General features: G+C 43.7%; 1 protein-coding gene across 1 annotated transcript in view; it reads left to right on the forward strand.

Annotated features, from left to right (window-relative positions):
- The window catches only part of slc8a1b (solute carrier family 8 member 1b), a 130848-nt gene that overhangs the window by 84479 nt on the left and 25352 nt on the right, over positions 1-21017 (forward strand). The window contains exons 5-6 of the mRNA XM_070978296.1: positions 8506-8612; positions 20619-20764. Coding sequence (XP_070834397.1) covers positions 8506-8612; positions 20619-20764 — 253 coding nt within the window. The remainder of the gene's footprint in view (positions 1-8505; positions 8613-20618; positions 20765-21017) is intronic.

The following is a 21017-nucleotide window of genomic DNA, read 5'->3' on the forward strand; positions in this document are numbered from 1 at the left end:
GCTGGTTTGGCAGCATCAGCTGATTAGCATTCACATCCTCTCTTTTGCTGCCCCTTTTTCTCTTTCTCACACACGCACACACACGCACCGATCTCATTATGTTGGTGCGTACAAACAGAGCATTGTATGTGCACTATATTTAAATATCGCTTTGTTGTGCAGCCTCTCTACACCTCACTCCTCCTCTTCTTCACTAAGCTCTAGCTATTTTGTTGTTCTAATTGCAATTATAAGCCTCAGTTTGTGTGGGTGTGCGCACGTAACAGTGGCTGTGTCTGCTAGCTTACTTGAAAATTGCTGAGCTCAGCGATCTTTCACTTAATGCTGCCTGGAACAACTAAAAACCCCAGTAATTAGTCGCTCTCTCTCTCTTCTCTCTCCAGTTTTGCAAATATCCAAGCTGAGAGAAGGCCGGAGAATGAAATCTCACTGGTTTTCAACTTTTGGACATGCTAATTTGCACCGCTGACCAATAGCAAGCCACCATAAATAGAGACAGTTGTTTATTGGCTATTTTGAACCATCTGCTTTTATTTCTCCCTCCTGCAACTTTTGAATTAAGTGTGCGACCTTATGGTCAAAGGACCAAGACCAAACCACACACACATACACATGTACAAAAAAAACCCCACAAGTGTAAGGCTACCAAAAAAGGATGTCACGGCTCAATCAGCTGCCATCATTTCCTGGGAAGTTGGTGGAAGTTAATATGTTGTATTTAAATTTACAAGCTCCTCAGAGACATTTCCTCTGTGTGTGTGTGTGTGTGTGTGTGTGTGTGTGTGTGTGTGTGTGTGTGTGTGTTTATGGTTGTGTGTCAGGGAGTCCCCAGGATTTTCCAAACTCCTTATTAGGTTAACAAGATGTCCTGCAGATAGGAATGAAGGGAGAGCGAGATAGCTGCAGAGCGAGCGAGAGAGAGGGAGAAGATAGGAAAACTCCCTGCGAGGAGGGTCTGACGCACACTCATACATATACACTCCCAGTCACTCCCAAAACACACGCACACACTCACCAGTTGGCCAAAAGTGGCGACTCGCTGCTGTTTATGGCTTCACCAACTGTTTTACATAGTGCTGTCCAATAAAAATGACCATTAGCATAAACATTATTTTTACGGCCCTGTTCAGTATCAGGCTGATAAAGGGACTGTGAGCTGAGAAAACAAGCAAAATGGCTGTCACTGCAGTTCCTCACCAACCCTCTGGCTGTGTGGTGGAAGCTGTAAAAGCCCCTCGAAGGGAACAGAAAGCAGGTTTGGGTTTGACTTTTCTCTGGAGTGGATGCGTCCAGGGAAGGTTACAGTACAACCTTCAACAGCTGGCTGCTGGAAGCTCCCCAGTCGAACCTCGATTTATTTGTCCCTCCAGGCGTCTGAGAGTTTAACCATAACCATATTTCTCACGTTTTATTCATTCTGAATTTGTAAAGCACACCACAGATTTGACATCGATTTTTTTCCCCCCAGACAGCCTCCAGTTTTCATTCATTACAAGAATAAACATGCAGAGGCTTGAAACTTGCTTAGATGTGTGATCAATAGCAGTGGGCAATGTATGTGTTGTTAATGGTGCAGTCCAGGAAACTCATTATATAACTCACATTATGCTTTTCTTAAGATTTTGGTAGCCTGGGAATGCAATGCTTTGCAACAAGCCTACATGCAAACCTAGAACTTCAAAAACCCAAAGAAGAGTTGTTAAATATCTCCATTGAAAACTACAATATCATCTAAGGAAAGGACTGAATTTCATGACACATACTGCATATCATCAAAAGAAAAACCAGTAATCTCAAAGTAAATATTAAAAAAAAAAGCAATTTCCACAAAAATCAAAATTAAATGCAATAGTTGCAAAAGTTCACAGTATAGAGAATATGTGCAATGTTCAGATATACAGTATATTATGTCAGTAGGGAAGGAGACACTCAGATAAATTGTGAACCCTGTAGTCCATCTGGGACCAGCAGCAGCCCTGCAGCAGGTGTGTGTGTGTGTCTGTGTGTGGGTGTGCGTGTAACCTTTCCTGTGTTTCCATTAGCCTCCATAAAGTCAGGATTATGTGTATTAGTGAGCAGACTGGAGCTTATTAGAGGAGGCCTGGCTGAGCGCTGTCGGCCTATTGTTGTGGTTTCCCACAGCGGCCAACATCATTATCAGCTTTGTCTTATAAAACCGCTGCATGTAAACAGCACACACACACACACACACACGCACGCACATGCACACACACTTACTGCAATGCTTTCTGTGTTAAGACGTGTCACACATAAGCATTTACACACGCTTGCTAATAAAATCGCTCTGTTCACTGTCACATTCACATTTATACAAGCGCAGACACCAACTCACAACAACACACACGCACAGGCAAATATACACAACAAACAGGCACCCATGCTGACACCCTTTCATCCATCCACATAAGGATACACCATGCACATATGTGCACACACACACACAAACACACACACTTCTTTTGTTTAGTCTGCAACCAAAGTCCACCCACCAGCAATCTGTTCCACACAAACAAACCAGCTCACAGTCTCAAAGGCCAGTTCTGCACACGCACACACGCACACACACACGCACACACACACACACACACACACACACACACACACACACACACACACACACGCCCCTCTCCCACCAAACTCCAATTTAAACAAAAGATTGGATGAAAGATTCATGCAACCCTGCGTGTGAGCACACATACAGACACGCTCATATGCTGACTGAGTCAACGTGTTGAAATATGTCATTATTAAAAGCACTTAAAATGTTCGGATTATAAACACAGCCACACACACACACACACAAACAAAGATAAACACACAGGTTTGTTCCATCACTGTCATTTAAACTGGACCTGGTTACCCAGTTTCCCCCCTTCCTCCTCCCGTACACACACGCACACACAAACACACACACACACCAGCTGACCGGCAGCATTTTTTCCTCAAACCTAAAATAAAGCAGAGGTTCCCAAACTCAAATTTTCCGATCCAAATACGTCGCTAAGGCAGGTTGCTGAGGCGAGGGGAGTGACCGGCGCTGCTGCCTGTTGTGCTTTACAACTTCCTGTGTATTTGTGTTTGTGTGTGAAGCAGGGGAAAGTGCTTGGATAGTGTCAAATGTGCGCCGTGCAGCAGAGCGGCCCTGTGGGCGACCACACACTGACAACTTTGTTTTCTCAGCTAGATAGAAGATACAGCATGCGCGCAAACTTAGAAAGTACACATCTGAAGAGCAAACGGAAAAAAAAAAAAAAAACTCAACGACAGCGTGCAAGATCGAGGATCCTCCGTCACAGCTGCAGAGGCGGGCGGGCGGTATGCGCTATGTTTGAGAAAACAAACCAGCCGGTCAAATAACCTGGCTGTGATGACAACACGTGAATTATAGAGGGTATAAGTTGTCATGTGAAAACAGCAGTTGGTAATTTCACCTATAATATCACATGTGGATCACCACCAGAGGGATAAATGTGGGTTTTGAATCCGCCTGCTGGCATCTGATTTTATCTGCTTTTGGGGAGTTTTTGCTTGAAATTCTCCCTTTTTTGTGGTGTAGTTCATATAAATTAGCTCTCAATTTGCCAGGCATTGCCACACATCTTTCCCCATCCTGTTTATAACGGAACAGCAGGGACATGTAGTTAATTTTGATGTTTTTGAGCCAAATCTTGTGATCTGCGCCTTCAAAAGGCCTTGGGCAGGGGGCACTTTAATGTCTCAAAGCATTATGGCAAATACTCAGGGTCCAAATTGCCGGAGCGCCATAGCCAAAAACCTGTGAAATCATTTAGTCAGCAAGAGGACGAGGGTGGAAAATCATGACAACAGAAAGCCAAACATGAACAAAGTTGATCAGCAAAAAGGAAAGTAAAGGTCAGCGGCATGAACAGACACAGTGAAACTGTATTTTGGCGCATTCAGATCATCAATTGGCAACGGCGTGTGTTTGTAGTTTATGAACCTGTCGGGTGCTTTAACATGAGCCAGTCAAGCTGTGTTTGAACAATCCATCGCCTGTTTATTCCATTATCTCTTATTCCTCTGGCTAATTCGAGGGAGTTTTCTCTATTCAAGAGCTTCTATGAAATGTTTTATAAACCCAGGCAGAGGCCAAGCGTTAAAAGTGTCTCAGAAATCTTGTTTATGAAAGACAAAGGAGAGAAACAGCAGATGAAACAGAGGGAGGAGAGGAGGAGATGGAGGGTGATGGAGAAGTGATGGAGTGGAGGTCTGTCGCAGCTGCTCAGATGTTCACTTGTTTTTTATGCTGAGTGAGATGGAGGACATCGCTGTGGAAACACAGATGTACGCACACCATCCCTGGAGTAATGTGTGTGTGTGTGTGTGTGTGTGTGTGTGTGTGTGTGTGTGTGTGTGTGTGTGTGTGTGTGTGTGTGTGTGTGTGTGCGTGTGTGTGTGTGTGTGTGTGCATTTTTAATTCCTTCTGCTGAAATTCCTTGAATGTGTTCGTGTGGGTGTCAGAGCACACAAGTGTGAATGCTGCCATGCAAGTGTGATACCGCCTCTGTCTGTGTGTGTGTGTGTGTGCGTGTGTGTGCGTGAATGATGACTTCAGAGAGTCAGAGCATGGAGAGTGATGATGTTGTGGCTGGGCCGCTGTCAGCAGGCATTTTGACAGTTCAGACGAGGTTTCAGGGTCCATGTTCAGGGTAAAGTTCAGCTTCAGGTCAAAGGACATGTGTCACGTCACTGAGGGTCCTCACAAGTACAGAGGAACAAATATTCATGTGTGTAAAGAAAGTAAATTTTACTTTCAGTGCGCTTTCGCATATTTCCTTATATTATTAGCATGGCATAGCATTTTTCCTTTATTTTACCTTATTGAACCATCCCACACACACACACACACACACACACACACGGACCACTTTAACTCCATATGTTTGTAGATTAACATTTGATTGAATACAGACACACAAAGAGGCACCGCTGCTGCAACAGTGTACAACTACTGTGTAACATCAAAGCCTCTCACACACATTATTACACACACATATAGACACACAAATCAGCGTAGTGTGTGTACAGTATGTGACCTCTCTCTCAAACACACTCACTTGTCAGTACGAACACACACACTCATGTACACACACACAAATCACTGGTCTGGAAACAATCTTCTCCACCCGTGTTGGTTCCCCAAACATTGCGTTGCCATGGCAATGGGACAGCATACTGTACAGCCAGCATGTTTGTCATGTGGAGGGGAGCGCACGTGCATGTGTGTGCCTGTGTGTGTGTTCATGTTTTTGAGTGTGTGTTACAAGAAAGAGAGAGAAACGACGGGGGGAGATGAAGATAAGTCCGGTTTGTAGTGGATAAATTATACGTACATTGATGCACTGTTTGCATGTGTTTGTTTGGCTGCACATGCGTGTGGCAGTGTGTGTGTGTGTGTGTGTGTGTGTGTGTGTGTGTGTGTGTGTGTGTGTGTGTGTGTGTGTGTGTGTGTGTGTTTTTCCAGCGAATTGGTCATCTGCGAGGTTTGCCAGCTTCAGCAGACGAGTCACCATTCTGGGAAAATAAAAAGTCCACCAGTCTGTCTCTGCAGAAATGATTCATTGTCGTTTTACACATTTGTGGAGAGTTAAATCACATTTTTTTATTCTGTTTCCACACAAAGAGTCATTTAAGCTTCCTGTGATTTCCAGTCAGATAGACTTCACTGGTAAAATCTTTCACAGAGGCTTTGATTAGTGAGGTTAACGATAGGAAAACATTTGTTCTGGAGCTGATTTGGTAGAAACTTTGTTGTTTTTAAAGGGAAATGCAGCCCAAAATCCCCCCCCCACACACACACACACACACATTAAACTGCTAATGAGAGCTCTGATAGGGCAGAGAGGGAGCCAGTCACCAAGTTTGTTTACCTCCCACAAACATAGAAACAGTGAGACATAAATGTGAGAGGGATTCCCCGTGCACCTCCACTCAACTGGTAATACGCCTTGTATTAATTGAAGTGGGAGCAGTGATTGTATACCCAGTGGGAATGTAAACACTGCCATTCCCTGAGTGCCCCCCGCCTGAGGAAGTGCCTTGCTCAAGGGCTCCACCCTGAGGCAGGGGAGGGTTTTACTCTGTCAGGTCTGCAGCTGTGTGAGCGCTAACTGACAGCCTGACGGTTCGGAGCTCGTCAGGGCCGGAGGGTGAAAACTGCTCTCCATCTGCTTGTAATGAGACAGTGATGAATGGGTTAATCCATCCAGTGTAACGAGGTAGCTCCTGACATTTGCACGTGTGTGTCGGTATTTGCATGTGAAATTTTAATGGTTTGCCCCTTTACTGTATTGGTATTATGCGGCTGACGGATTAACCTGTGACGCTCCTGAGTATAATTGGATGATTAGTCGCCTGCTTTACGTCTTCTGTCATCACTGAGGCTGTCAGTGGTAGGAAGTACAAATGTAGATGTATTCATAAGCATGCTTTTAGGTGCTTGTCCATGACTCCTTTATTTCCATTATACACTACATTATGCCTTGGAGGTCCACTCAACTAGACTAACTTGACAGCTATTCCAAAAATATCGAATGCGCCATATTATAAGATCCTGAAAATCAGTGCTTTTGCTTTTAATTATTATTATTATTAGTTTAATGCTGGACTTTTCCATATAATATATTCCTTTTATAGTGTGGTATTGTTACCTTAAATTAGATAAAACATCTGAATACTCCCTCAGGTGCCCAGTGCCAGGCAGATGTGTGTACATGTGTGTGTGTGACAGCACATGAACGGTGCCTCTTGCTTGTCAAATAGCTCCTCAGTTAAGAGATTCAAAAGCTGCTAACACGATGCCCGCTGATGATTCAAAACAGCTTGCAGGCCTGTTATCAGAGACAGTGGCTTATGTAAGTGTGTGTGTGTGTGTGTGTGTGTGTGTGTGTGTGTGTGTGTGTGTGTGTGTGTGTGTGTGTGTGTGTGTGTGTGTGTGTGTGCGCGCGCGTGTGTGTGTGTTCCCGTTTCCCACCCTATAGGCCAGATTATGAGTATTCTCTCAGATGTCTTTGTCACTGTCTGTAGTGGATTTGGATCAGAATATGGGTTTTGTTCCAGACTGGAAACACAGATAAACACACACATTCGCACACACGCCCACGTCCGCAGGCCCTCACTCACACACTCATACTGTATACACACACGGCGTCCTGCTCCCGCCAAATATGACCGAGCCCAAGTGCCACGATAAACACAGACACACGCACGCACTGAGTCTTGGACATTTGCTTGGTCAGAAACTCATCGCTTGTTGCTCATTGGACAGAATGATTGACTGGCTGCTTTCTTGCTTTGAAAGTGTAGAGATCTACACACGTGCTTGTGGTTCTTACAGTGTTGTTTCAGTTGTGTTATATCAGGATGCTTGTTATACTTACCCTGCCACACCTGTACTGTGTCCTGTCGAGGCTGTTAATTGAAGGTGTTGAAGGTGTTAATTGCAGCAGCAGACATCTATTTCTGTTCAAAACAGTCGCTCCTCCTCCATTGTTATTTTCCTGCTCGCTCTCTCCTTTCGCTCTCGGATGATTTATCACTCTTCTGCTGCCTCGGACTTGTCTGTATGCTGTTCAGCTTCAAAGGCGGTACGTGTCAGTTCACTTTGAATTCAGCCCGCCAAGCGAAAGAACCCACAACTCATTTGCTTAAGTGCTCATTTTGAATTATTTTTTTATATCCTGCATCGGCTAACCTTTAGCTGAAACCTTTTACAGCAGATTTGAATGAAATGGAGTTCTTGGATCGGCTGAATTGACGGTGAATTGTCCTGGTTTCCCACAGGCACCAAGGACATTTTTTTAATCCTCTTTTGCTTTAAATTTAAAGACTTCAATTATCCCTGTTTGGGATTATCATGTCAACCTGTGGTGTGATACTAAAATAACAAACCTGCTGCAGCGTCCCAAAATTCTCCCGATCGTGCAAGCCAGATTCATCGCCGTGACTCACCATTGCTCACCTGCCAAAATGACTAACAGGGTTGATAAACTCTGCAGCCACTTCCAGTCTTCGCTTAGCTTTGAGCATCCAAGTTTTTTGTATTTAGAAAAAAAAGGCTGATATAGCGGGAGATTGAATTGAGCCTCGGTCAGGCTGGCACAGCGAGGAGTTTATCAGATCAATCTTGTCAGACTAATGTGAGCTGTTCCGATAACATCAAAGATTAATCTGACGTCCGATGTTATGGTGAGATCAGGTGGAAATGTACAAAGTTTTATCAGACTTCGAGGTAAAACAGCTGATTAAGAGAGCAGGACTTTTTTTTTTTTAAGCTGGCGAACGACTCGCCGATGTTGGAGGTATTTTCTGGAGCTTTAGGTGCTTGTGGGAAAACCCAACGCTGCTCTTTTCTGTTTCCTCTTGGTTTTCCAGTTTCCAGCCTGTCCTTTCCTCACTTCTTCTGCCTTCTTCTCTTCCCTCCTCCTCTTTTCCTTCCTCCCCCCTCCTCCTCCTCCTCCTCAGTAAAACCATCAAGGTGAAAGTAATCGACGACGAGGAGTACGAGAAGAACAAAACCTTCTACATAGAGATTGGAGAGCCTCGCCTGGTGGAGAGCAACGACACCAAAGGTCAGGAAGGGGGGTGGACGCTCACCTCGGGGAGTCCGCCGCTGTGTCTGCAGAGGCTGCATGTTCTCAACACAAGGAGGCGCACAGGAGCAGATTCTGATTTAAACGTCTCTCTGTGCCTCCTGGTGCCTCCTTACTGTGACAGTGCACATGCAGCTGGTTGTGGATCACCTCATCCCACCACATCCACCACTCCACTGTGTGTGCGTGCGTGCGTGTGTGTGCATACCTTGCCATGTTGTTTGTTTACCATGCATGCATTCACCACCTCCCTCTATGTGTGTGTGTATGTGTGTGTCCCATACAGGAAGAGCATAACCATTAGGATCTTAGACCGGGAGGAGTACAATAAGCAGTCCTCCTTCTACATTCTGCTTGAAACCCCCCAATGGAGACGCAGCGGGAAGGAACGGACAGGTGTGAGAGCCAATCAGCAATGACAGTGCACCTTAGAGAATCCTGAATTAACAGGCCAATTAGTTCACTCTGCAGTCAGTTCAGGAAAGATTTGCTGCATCCCAATTAAATAATATATACAATTTTAAGCAGGTTTTGATTATGTGGTGTGTTCACATCCTATGCATGCTCAAAAAATTGTGATTTTTGAGTGTTTGCGGATGCTGTTCCCCCAAAATGCTTTGCACAAAGGACAGTTATTGCACAATTATTGGGACATAGTTCAGATCACCTGATACAGAAAGCATAACTTCACCTACAGAGAGAGAGATCCAGGAAAAACAGTCCTGCCCATGCTGTTTGATTGACAGGTAATGTTTGGGACGTGCAGCACAGAGTAGGTGTGATCTTCATCTTATCTGAGTTTGTGCAACTTGAATCATATTTATTTTATGCAAAGCCTTATACGATAACCCAGACAAGAGCACTTAAAAGTTGGCAAGAGAAAAAGCACTTTACAGCTGGCAGCGTTGCAGGAAATAAAATCACAGCATCAGGCGCTCTTAAACCGTATTCCTGAAGTGACAAAATGCTGCTCCCTAATCGCTTATGTTTTAACAGGCCTGTTGATTTGGGATTCAGGTTGAACTCACGCTGGAGTGATTCTGCCGCTCCCCTCTGGACGCTTTTCTTTCCTTTTTTTTTCCCGCTGTTCTTCCTCCGCTTCTCCTCAGAGGCCTGTGCAGAAAACTCGGTGGGAATCACACCTGTGCTCTCCTTTCTTCTCCTTTCCCTTTTCCTCCTCCCTGTTCGCTCGTTTCCTCCTCGTCCGCCCGAGAGCTCTTCATGCGCTCAGATCTGTTCCCTGCCGGTGTTTGAAAATGACTCTGTTTGCTTCAAAGTGTTCACATTCGGGCCCAAAGAACGACATATAGAGATAATACCCATGAGGGTGTTCACTGTGGATATGACTGACGTGAAGAGCGTCTCACCAAGGAAAGCCTCGAAGTCATAGTTTTAGCTTTATGTGTCTCGTGGGTCAATATGGTATTAATGAACACCCACAGCGCAGATATCACAGTTTAAGGCAAACAGCACATCATCATGTGCTATTACCCAGGCTCTTATGGCTGTTATGGGCTTTATACAGTACTATCAGCACATCTTTCTTCCAAGCACATAAAAAGAAAGAAAGGCTCCACAGTAGAAACAGTTGAGATAGCATCCACAAGCTAGCTGTCCTGGCCCGATTGTACGGTTTAAGATCTCATTAGATTACCAGAAACAGGTACAAAGCTGACAACAGGTTTGCTCTGAGCTCATGAAACGATGACATTTCGGAGATTCGTGCTTCCCACAGGACAGCGACGATTCACAAAGAGCCTGAAGACGTCAGCAGAGATAAAAGGCAGTTTAAATACAAGACGTTCACTGTAATACAATGAGGGATAAAGCATGAAATTTACATTGTCTTCAATCTCCGCTGAATCATATCACAAACAAAGCCTTTCCTCTGCAGGGAGACCATTAAACCTTCCTGTTTGTGGAGCTAATGGTTGTGTCACACCGTTACGCAACACACCATTGTCAAATACATTGAGCACAAGACTGAGGACAGTCAAAGGTTTCACAGTTTAAAATGCTCTTAATTTAAATGCAAATATGCACGCGGAGCCGTCACTTTGAGAGCTGCTACGTAGTGTTTTCACTCGAGTGTGTATGGTTTCAGATATGTCATGCATGTGTGTGTGTGTGTCCTCAGCCACATGCCACATCTGTGCATCTGTTTTCCACTGTGTTAATCCACTATCTCATCCAAGCCACTCATCTGCCTCTGTTCCGATTAGCGTTTAATGTAATAGAGAGTTGGAACAAACACGGCCGATTTTCCATTTGTTATTTATTGCCTTTCAAACACACACACACACACACACACACACACACAGGGACCCGCAAACAAATGCGCCTTTCAGCTATGATTTTTAAATCAACTCTGAAGCAAACAGCACTTTATGTGAAGATTATTTGTGTTTAAGCTGAAATGAACCACAAATGCTTGTTAATGTGAGGTGGGAAACCAGCCCACCACTCGGGCTGTTATCTAAAGGGGCTGTCCTTAAACTGCCTTTAGGTCCACTGGGTACATTCATTAAAAGTAGCTCTGTGTCTGTTTCTCGCTCATAAACACACTCGCACACACACACATCGGGCAGTGCTATCAGTGTGTTAATGGCAGCGGCGTGTGTTTACCAGGCATCAGTAGTGTTTATAGTGATGAGTGGATCAAAGACAAGGGCTGGATATCACATTATCACAGTCAGGAGATCAAACACACCTCCGGGATACACACACACACGCACACAGCTTAGGGGCTGCAGTGGGTTTGTGCGTTTTATGAACTGGCATGGTGGTTATCTCTGAGCTAAATTAGCCCTGCACAGATCTTAATGGCCTTTGTCCCGTGACTGTGTGTGTGTGTGTGTCTGTCTGAATGTGTGTGTTCATGCGCACACACTTGCCATGTGTTTGCTTGCATATACATGCGTTTCTGTCAGCTGTGTGTGTACTGATGGTTCAAAACAGACCCTCACTTGTCTTTTATTTGGGGGGAAAAGTTCATTAATTCTAAGTTTTTGGAACTGTTCTTCAGAAAAGTGTCTCTTACTTTACTTCTGCAGACAGTTAAATTTCATTTTAAATGTCATTTTTGATCCCAGCTCATGCTGCTTGGAGGGGTTTAGATAGCAATATCAAACATGCTAAATATCCTTAGGTGCTCTGACGCAAATGGAAAAACAATATTTTATGAACTTAGAAGACACAGTCATGTTATTTGTGAAAACTAACTGTGATGCAGTGGGCAGCAGAGGCCTCACAAATGAAACTAATCAATAGTAAAATCACTGTTTGTAGTATTAGCAGTAGTAGTAGTATTCTATTATTCTTATTACTTGAAGTAGAGTGTTGCACAGTAGATATAGTTCAGTTGTTGTGTATTACACATAGTTTACATATTCACAACACATATTTCATATTGTTTACTATTTATGAGACATTCTTATGTCTTTTTCTATTTTTATTGCTGTTGGGAGCAACAGACCCGATTTCCCCTCAGGGATCAATAACATTTTCTGAATAATTGACACTGACGCTCGGCATATCAGCACATATTTCTCATCAGTTCTGGAGTATCCTTACAATAAAGTAAGAATACTGTTTACGTGGTTTCATTAAAAACTGCTGCACAGATAGAAATACTTCAATCCATGAGTGTTACGACGAGTTTTAAACTTCGATGCAACACTAGCATAAAAAAAAACAAAACAATTTCATATCTCTGTCTCTCAGGTAATCTTCTTCCCTGCTGTTCCATCTGTGCAGCCTTGGGTTGAAAATCTGATTGTAGATCTGTTGTATTTATTTATCCCTATTGATGGCTTCAGTACTTTGAACGTGTCATTAAAGATCGTATCGTTTCAAACACGTTGTGCTGAAAAAGTATCCGTCAGCAGAGGATCTGCTCGAACATTAGTTTGGAGTACAAATGCAAATATGTTTCAGCTGTTTAACATGTTTGCATTTCATGGCAGAAATCAGGTGAATCACTGAAAGTATACAGACATAACATTTTTAACTTCTGCGTCAGTGTTCAAAAGGGCAGAGCTTCCAGTAGATGAACTCTGAAAGAGCACGAGACGCTGGCCCGGACAATTGATTTTCCCAGTGCATTTTGGCACAAACCTTCATATTTCATTCACGCTCTAATGTTGATTAAAGTGTGGATTGTGGCCTCAGATACAAATTTCAGAAAGTCAGCTTTAACATTCAGGGAGCGTTAAGAGAAAACAGTCAGTTTTTGTTATTGGAAAACAGAAAAGTCCCATTTCATCTTCTGTCAAACCAGAACTTCATATTTTAATGAAGTGCCTCTGAGCCAGAGATAAAGGCCTGATATTACTTTTTTCTTTTTAATTCTTTCATTTTCCTTGCTTCTTCTTGCTGTAGGCTGCAGAGGTTGACAGGATTAATGTACTGACTAAACAAGCGCTGGGTCTGACATTTGCTATACTGATATGAGGCGTCGCAGTTAGAGAGATGGGAAGGGAAACGGTGCAGCTCAGTCACTCCTCTTGTTGCTGTTTGACTTCACTGAGAACAGAAACGTTGTGGATGAGTAACAAGGCTTTTACTGCAGCAGCAGCAGCCCTCGACTGTCCGCTGAGCGCTGCTGCTGTTTACGTGATATCATGCAGCTTGAAATTTCCATTATGCAGAGCGAAGCCGACGGTTCTGTGCCTTTTTGAAAAGTACTTTGACGACTTTTAAAGTGTTTGGCCAGTCAACCCGTTACTCATCATAGCTATAACACACATACCAAGCAGCGGTTTGTTTTATCCACCACCATCGCTTCCACTGGAGACGGCCAAAGTAGTCCCTGCTGGTTCAGAGCATTTGTACCCGTTTGGAGTAAAATTCACCATTTAATCACAAATCTGCCTCCCAACAATTATTTCATGGTAATACGAGGCCACGGAGCTGCTACAAGTTCTCATTTGTACAGGAGAGAATGAAAAGCGTGTGATTTACTTTTCCATTAACCTCTTTCAACCTCTGCTATTTCTAGCTTTTCAACAGCTTTCAACAACCTCTGGAGAGCAGGTGCAAGCTTGCATCCAGCTTTTGTTTGTTTGTGCAGGTTGAGACACATCCAGTCATCGAACAGCGCTGTTGATGATACGTAGGCTGGATTTCTCCTCTGTAAAGAGAGAAAATGCATCTCTGACTCCCTCGTCTTTCATGTAGGAGATTTTTCTGTTTTTTTTTCTGGAGGCTTTAGACGTTTCCAGGTGACCCGGTGATATTGCAGGTTTTTGATTTGGTCCAGAGGAGCCGCAGGACAGGGAGGCAGAGGCGAGTTCACTGCAGCCTGTGAACCTCCATCAGTCATCTGGGTGGGAGACGGTGCAGCGTGAGGAAGGAACAGTGCTGAGGGGGAAACCAGCTGAAAACACACGCGCCCCGCAGAGGATGATGACCTCATGTCCTTATACACACACGCAGTACCAATGTGCATGAACACACACAGTATGCACTTGTAGAGTGAAATACATTGCAACATGTGACCACACTCTGTATGTGTGTGGTCACAAATGTACAGATTTTGACAGCAGTGTCCTCCCCTCTCATCCTCCCTTCCCTTTGTCCTCGTGTGTGAGCGTGTGTGTGTTTCATTATGCAATAGTACATAACTTAATTGCTAACCCTGACATTAGGACTGTGTGTGTGCTAAACAACATAAATTAATGGGAGACATGATACTCTCCTTGTCATGCCAGTCGGCGTCTGCTTGTGTGTGTGTGTGTGTGTGTGTGTGTGTGTGTGTGTGTGTGTGTGTGTGTGTGTGTGTGTGTGTGTGTGTGTTCACCGAGGTCTCTCCATATTTAGTTTAATCATTACAATGTGCATTACATTTCCGTCATGTACAGACTCACTGAACCCTTCGTTATGATGTTTACAGAAGTAAACAGCATCAGTAATGCATTTTAATGACGTGTTGAAACAGTATCACAGAGTCTGTCATTAATCAGCGTAAATCACCGAAGAATGTAAATGAATTTATTTGCATCTTGCATTTGTATCTTCGTGTGCAGAAATAAGCAACATTTACATCAGCAGTGATTGATGATAATTGGAAATTAATGTAGCTGTTGTCTTTTTAGTTCAATTAATTGTTATTGCACGCTAAGAGTAAATATACAGAAGATAAAAAAGTAGATGATGGCACAGAAGATTATATAGATCACACTGTAAATCTATCAACTTTTCAGGGATTGACGCTTGCTCCTCATCCCTCGTTCCATGACATGGAAATGTCGGCAGTTAAGACACTTTGGCTAAACCTGCATGCAATTTTTGGCCACTAGGGGGCAGCTGAAAACAAAGATGTGACCACAGCACTGACATATCATCACCTTCAGATATGAAGAACATGTTTGCAAATAGTTCCTTATTTACGCAATCAGCTGCTATAGAACAACTTTATCATACATTTGAAGTTGTGTGTCTGGTCACCTGGTGAGTTTTAGTCCAATATTTACTCTGCTTTAGCTCTATTTTCGTCTAACTCCTGAGGGAAACGTCAGGCTCTTTAGCTGCTAAATACTCGACTATGTTCACCAGCCAATCTCTAACTGTGTCTGTCTGCTGATGGGCAGATACTGTCCAGTGGGTTTTAGAGCATTTTCACATAAAAGAGCTGCATGATGCAGCTGAAAATGATGGAAAAGCGATGAGAGTGAACCTAAACAGCTGTGCAGCTACAGCTACATAATGAGCTGAAACTCCGTGTGAAGCTCCGTAAAGCTCAGAGCAGCCGCAGACTCGGCAGCTCCATCAGTGGCTGATTTCATATGCTCACATTGTTTTCACATTTTATTATAAATGTATTGATCGTAGTCGCTTTAAGCGGGGAAAGACTCTGGTTTTGGTTAAATGTTAATCAATTAAATTCATCCTCTATCATGTTTCAAATCTCTTGATTTTCTCAGTATTTAACCAAGACCACAGTCTGGCTTTTGTAGCTAAAATGTAACCATGAAAACATTTAGTCACGCTTTGATTGCTCCCAGCAAACTTTGTCAGTCGCCGTGTGCAGAGATTTCTAGGAGACACAGTTGTTTCTTTCTCAGATCTTCATCCCCCACCCTCTTTTTCCTCATCCTCATCTGACCTGCTCCTTCATTTTCTATTCATTCTTCCTCATCTGCCTCCTCTTATCCTCCTCCATTTCTCGCCTTTCTTGTCTTCCTCAACTGTCCTTCATCCTCATCCATTTTGCTCTTTTTCCATTATTTCTTGTTCCTCCTCCTTCCTCCTCCACCTGTTTGACCTCCCCCTCTCCTCTTCAACCTCTTATCTGCCGTCTTCCTACTCATTCCATCTTCCTTTCCCTTTTTTGTCCTCTCCCCTCCCCTCCTCTCCTCCCTTCTGCTCCCCTGTGGACAAACAAGACTAGCTAAAAGTTTCACTCCTCCTACTCCTCTTCTGTCTCCTCCTCCTATGGGACTCTCCAAAAGTGTGACAGTGCACCAGCTCCTTCTTCCTCCTCCTCCTCCTCCTCGCCACGTCCCCTGCTGTACTGTTTAATCCCGTCACACACCATGTCTTCTCCTGTCTCCCCCTCCGTCTTCTTTCTCCTTCCATCTGCTCATCTCTTCCTTGACACAGTGCAGAAGTTTCTCCCCTCCGCTCCTCCCCTTGTCTTTACATGTTGACAGTTTGCAAAGATACCTCCCCTCCCTTCTTACTCTTCCCTCGTCTTCCTCTGCCTCCTCTGATGGACCCTGAATCCATCAACATTGACAGGGTGTTAAAATCCTCTCCTCTCTTTACCCTTTCTCTCCTTCAGTCCTTCATCCTCTCCCCTCCTCTCCCTGTCTCCCTGTCGTCCTCCATCACTTCTGTGGAACTAGGGACTCTATCAGAGCATGACAAGGTGTGAAAGCCGGCATGCACGCTGCACACACTGCCTCTTGTCAGCACACACTGACCCATGTTTCATCCAGACAAACGCAGACACACTAAACTAATGAAATTTTAAAAAAGTCAATACTTCATCAAAAATGTATCAGTTTTTCATTGTGTGCCAAACGAGCGCTATGCTGTGATTATTTCAAGGCATCAAAGAAAAATGATCAGGCTTTGCCTTTTTAGATTGTGTTTCGTCTGTTCTGTTTATAAGTCGGCACGGCAGCGTTTAATGTGGAGGGCATTCGTTAAGTGCCACAGGTAGCTGAGAGAAGGACGAAAAAGGAGAGTTCAAAGAGAAGTTCAACCCTCCTCTCTCACCTCTGAACACCCAATCACTGCGTGAAGAGGGTTGTTTCAGAAAGTTATAGAAATGGTTGGACAGGTGTGGGGGCAGAGGGTTTCCGAAGCCATGGACGAAAAGAGACAAGCAAGACGGTCGTAGAGGAGACTGAAACCTGGCAGCACTGAAACAGCACTGAAACCTGCAGTGAACGAGGTGGGGCAGAAAGTCAGAGGTGTGGCTGATATTCAAAGGAAATGGTCTGAACTTAAACCAGAAGTGAAAGTAGTCTGCGATTTCGTCACACCTTTAATTGCTAATTCTGATCACATCGATCATAAAGCTCGTGCAAAGTTCACCACAAATCTCGACTTTGCAGAGAGATACAGTAACATCATTTCCACGTCAAAGTAAGGGTTGTAAATAACTAGATATACGTGGTTTTCTGCTTCACTCATAGTTAAAATCAAAGTTGCTTCAAAGTCCACTGACTCTTTAATCATTGACTCTAATCTAACTGTTGCAAGCAGCCCCTTTCAGACCAGAATATCTGACATTTGTCTGAAGTTCCTCACGTAGAAAGTCATTGAAGCCTCTCTGCTGCTGCTGCTGCCGCATGGCTTGCTTTGTTTTGACTTGACTTGATCAGGGACGAGACTAAAAAGACACAGAACAAGCCTCCGCCGTGTAAATGTCCTCAAAGTGGAGGAACGAAGCCTCTCTGGAGATGTTTAACCACAAAGAATCACAGAAGTCGCTCACTTTTGTTAAAGCAACAGAACGTTGTTTTGTTGCAACAAGTTAAACCACAAATTTACATTTCTATGTGCTGTAATCCTTGTTTATACCAATAGCTTGTTTGCATATGATGTCACGTTACTCTTTTGTTGCGGCGCGAACTGCAGAAGGAGGGCAGGAAGAGATTTACTGCATTGGAAACATGATAATACACACTGAAAATGCCTGTTTTGCTTTGTTTACAGTTACTCAAATCTATGAAACCGAGAAACCAAAAGGAGTTTTTATCGAGTACCAAAGGTTGTTGTTGGCATGGGTGAAAAATGCAAGAAATTGAGCAAAAAATGCCAGAAAATATGTCTTGTTGACCATCTGCGGTAATTTCATCCAAACTAGCACAGCAAGAAGTTTCCTCCATTTCAGTTTTCACTTCCTGCCCTCCATCTGGATTTAAAGTCACACAACCTGTACGAGAAGTTTTAACAGTACATGCTTTATCACACTCCACATTCAGACAGGAGAAACATGAACAAGTGGGGAAAGACTGACAAGGCAATCACTACTGATTTAGTGATGTGACGTCAAGATTTGCACTTATCAGGATTAGGACCAGTATGTCCATACAAAGGAGGCATAGACTGGAAGACTGATGAAAACAATGATCAGCTGGCGTTGGCAGCAGGCAAAGAGAAGTGCTCTTTATGTTAAAAGGAACTCCTGACATTACTAATGGGAGCAAGATGCTACCAACTGTGCCCACATGAGCTAATTTGTTCACAGCGAAAATACCAAGGCAGCAGCGTTAATTTGACAGCTACATTTGCGAGCTTGCAAACTGAATAAGTCATATGCTCTTTGTTGGTTTGCTCTGGCAGCGCGGCGAAGCTCATTTGAATTGAAGCTATATCAGGAAAGAAGGAATTAGAGAGAGAGGAAGAATACACATTGTGGGTTTTAATACTGCCAGGCAGTGACAAAGAGGATGAGACGACAGAAGGTACCTCAAAAGGAAAATAAAGATTAAGAAAGAAGGAGAAAGGGTTAGAGACAGTTATGTAACAAAGAGACAGATATTTTGGGATGGAGGAGAAGTAGATTATGTCCTTCTCGTATCATTTGTCCGCCTTTTTAAAGATACAGTATACGCAAGACGGTGTATTTCCAAAAAGTAGAAAAAAAATGGTTCAATTAATCTTTTAATGCTGAATTCCCGGTTTCACCTCTGTATCTGCGTACGTGCTGCGGCTGTAAAGCACCTTCGGTTGTGTTTAATGGAATTGAGCCGCAAAGGAGCAGAGAGAAGGACAACAGAGGGGAAAAATCAAAATGATAAATGGTGCAGACAGCAGCCCTGACAGGAAGCAGCATCTTAGCCTGCAACATTCAACCTCCGTCAGGTCCGTTCACACACACACACACACACACACACACACACACACACACACACAGAGGGAGGGTAGCTAACGAGGAGACTGCATGGTCACGTTCAGCCCACATGAGGCTTAGTGTAGGCCGTTAATTGAGTTCATTAAATCACCATTATTTAGTGTGTGATAGTGTGTGTTTGTGCATGTTTGTGTGTGTGAATTAAATTCATTGTGAAGTTAAAAGGGAACCAGGGAGGGGATGTGAGATCTGTTTCTCACTGTGCAGGTTAGATGATGTTTTTAAAGTGAAAAATTAACACATTTTAAGAACTGAAAATTAAGAGCAGTCTGTGTGTAATATGTAAAATAAAGAACATACAGGTTATTAATGGCTTTTGAATGTCGCTGTGACTCCGATCAGCCTGTATTATTGACGTGATTGCTTCCTGTCTGTAATCTTACGGCTGATTTGCTCACTGTCAGATCAGGCGGCCTCTTTAAAAGCTCCACCATGCTGTAACCTTTGCATCAATGCACCGTTCAGGAGGACGTTCATGGAGTTATTTTGCTTGATCGTCATTTAAAGAGAAGCTCGATCGTTAGCGCAGAGCAGCTTGAGCGTAACATGCATCTGTTTTTGAGACTAAATGTTGAGGAAAGTGAACGCAGCACATTCTTCAGCCAAACTGTGCCTCCTGCTCATGATGGAGTCCTGAAGTTTGATGAAAGCGCTCCTGTCAGAAATCTGCATGCATGTCTTTGAGTCTGAGCTCCGTGCTGTAGCTCAAGTGAGGGGAACAAATGACCAATGAGCTGATGCAGACCCACAATGCACTGCAGCATAATGGAAGGCGAAAGCATGGCTAACTGTTCCCCTGTGGAAAATTTGATCATGGCCTTTCTCTCTCTCTCTCTCTCTCTCTCTCTCTCTCTCTCTCTCTCTCTCTCTCTCTCTCTCTCTCTTTGATCCCAGTAGTGAGTTCAGGCTCTACAGTGAATCTCAATTACTGACACACACCATAAAGAAAAAGGGGAAAAAAAGAAAAAGGAAATGAGAGGCGGTCAGTCGTGTGTGAGAAACCGAGAGACGGATAATGAGACGATAGAGACGCTGGAAATACATTTTCATTCAGAAATGCTCCTGTAACCGCTGAATAACGTAAACCTGATTGGATGAGTTGAAACCACAGAAACGAGATGTTGATTTAACACAAAGGTGGAGAGGTGGTAGATACAGATGATTTCGTCTTTCAACCACGTAGTTTTGTATCACTGCTGTGATTCACCCCAAACCAGGTCTCTTAGATGCTGATGATTTGATTTTTCTGTATTTAATAAAGAGCTTTGTGTATCTCAGCACTGAACTCCAGTTTTAAAGGATTCAGTGACCAGATGAACGCTGCCATCGCACATTAACACGTATAACTCTCACACTGTTGATACTTTCTGACAAAGTAAAAGGGGAGTTCTTGCATATTTTATAGGGTATTACCTCACTTTTCATCTGTGCTGTTCATTTTCACTTTATGACCAATAATTCCCCAATACCAAAACTTAACCGGCCCGCTCTCTATGTTTTTATCTGTCTTGTTATTTCATTGTTTGTTTTAATGTACAGTCTGTGCTCAGGCCTCCCTGAAAGCAGAGCTGACAGTAAGCATCTTCTAACACTGCTCTTGGCTGCTGTGTTTTCAGAGGAACAGCAGAAGGAGGAGGAGGAGGAAGAGGAGCCTCTGGCGGGAAAAGATGAGGAGGAGCGGCGCATTGCTGAGATGGGCCGTCCCATGCTGGGAGACCACGTCAAGCTGGAGGTCATCATAGAGGAATCGTACGAGTTCAAGGTGAGGCAGGGGAGTGCGTTTGTGGTCAGATGAAGGCGAATTCATGCTTCTCCTAAGCTCATGCATACTAGATGCTATCAAAAGACAATAGACACACACTTATGCACACACAAACAACACAAAACCACCTCCGTGACATATAGCCACACACTCGCACAACCTTTCAATGCATACAGGAAATAATTATGCAATCATTATGTGTGCATCCTCTCCTCCTTTCGTCGCTCTCCGTCTCCCACGCAGACTCTTAAGA

Source organism: Chaetodon trifascialis, chromosome 13 (assembly GCF_039877785.1).
Source record: "Chaetodon trifascialis isolate fChaTrf1 chromosome 13, fChaTrf1.hap1, whole genome shotgun sequence".
NCBI lineage: Eukaryota > Metazoa > Chordata > Actinopteri > Chaetodontiformes > Chaetodontidae > Chaetodon > Chaetodon trifascialis.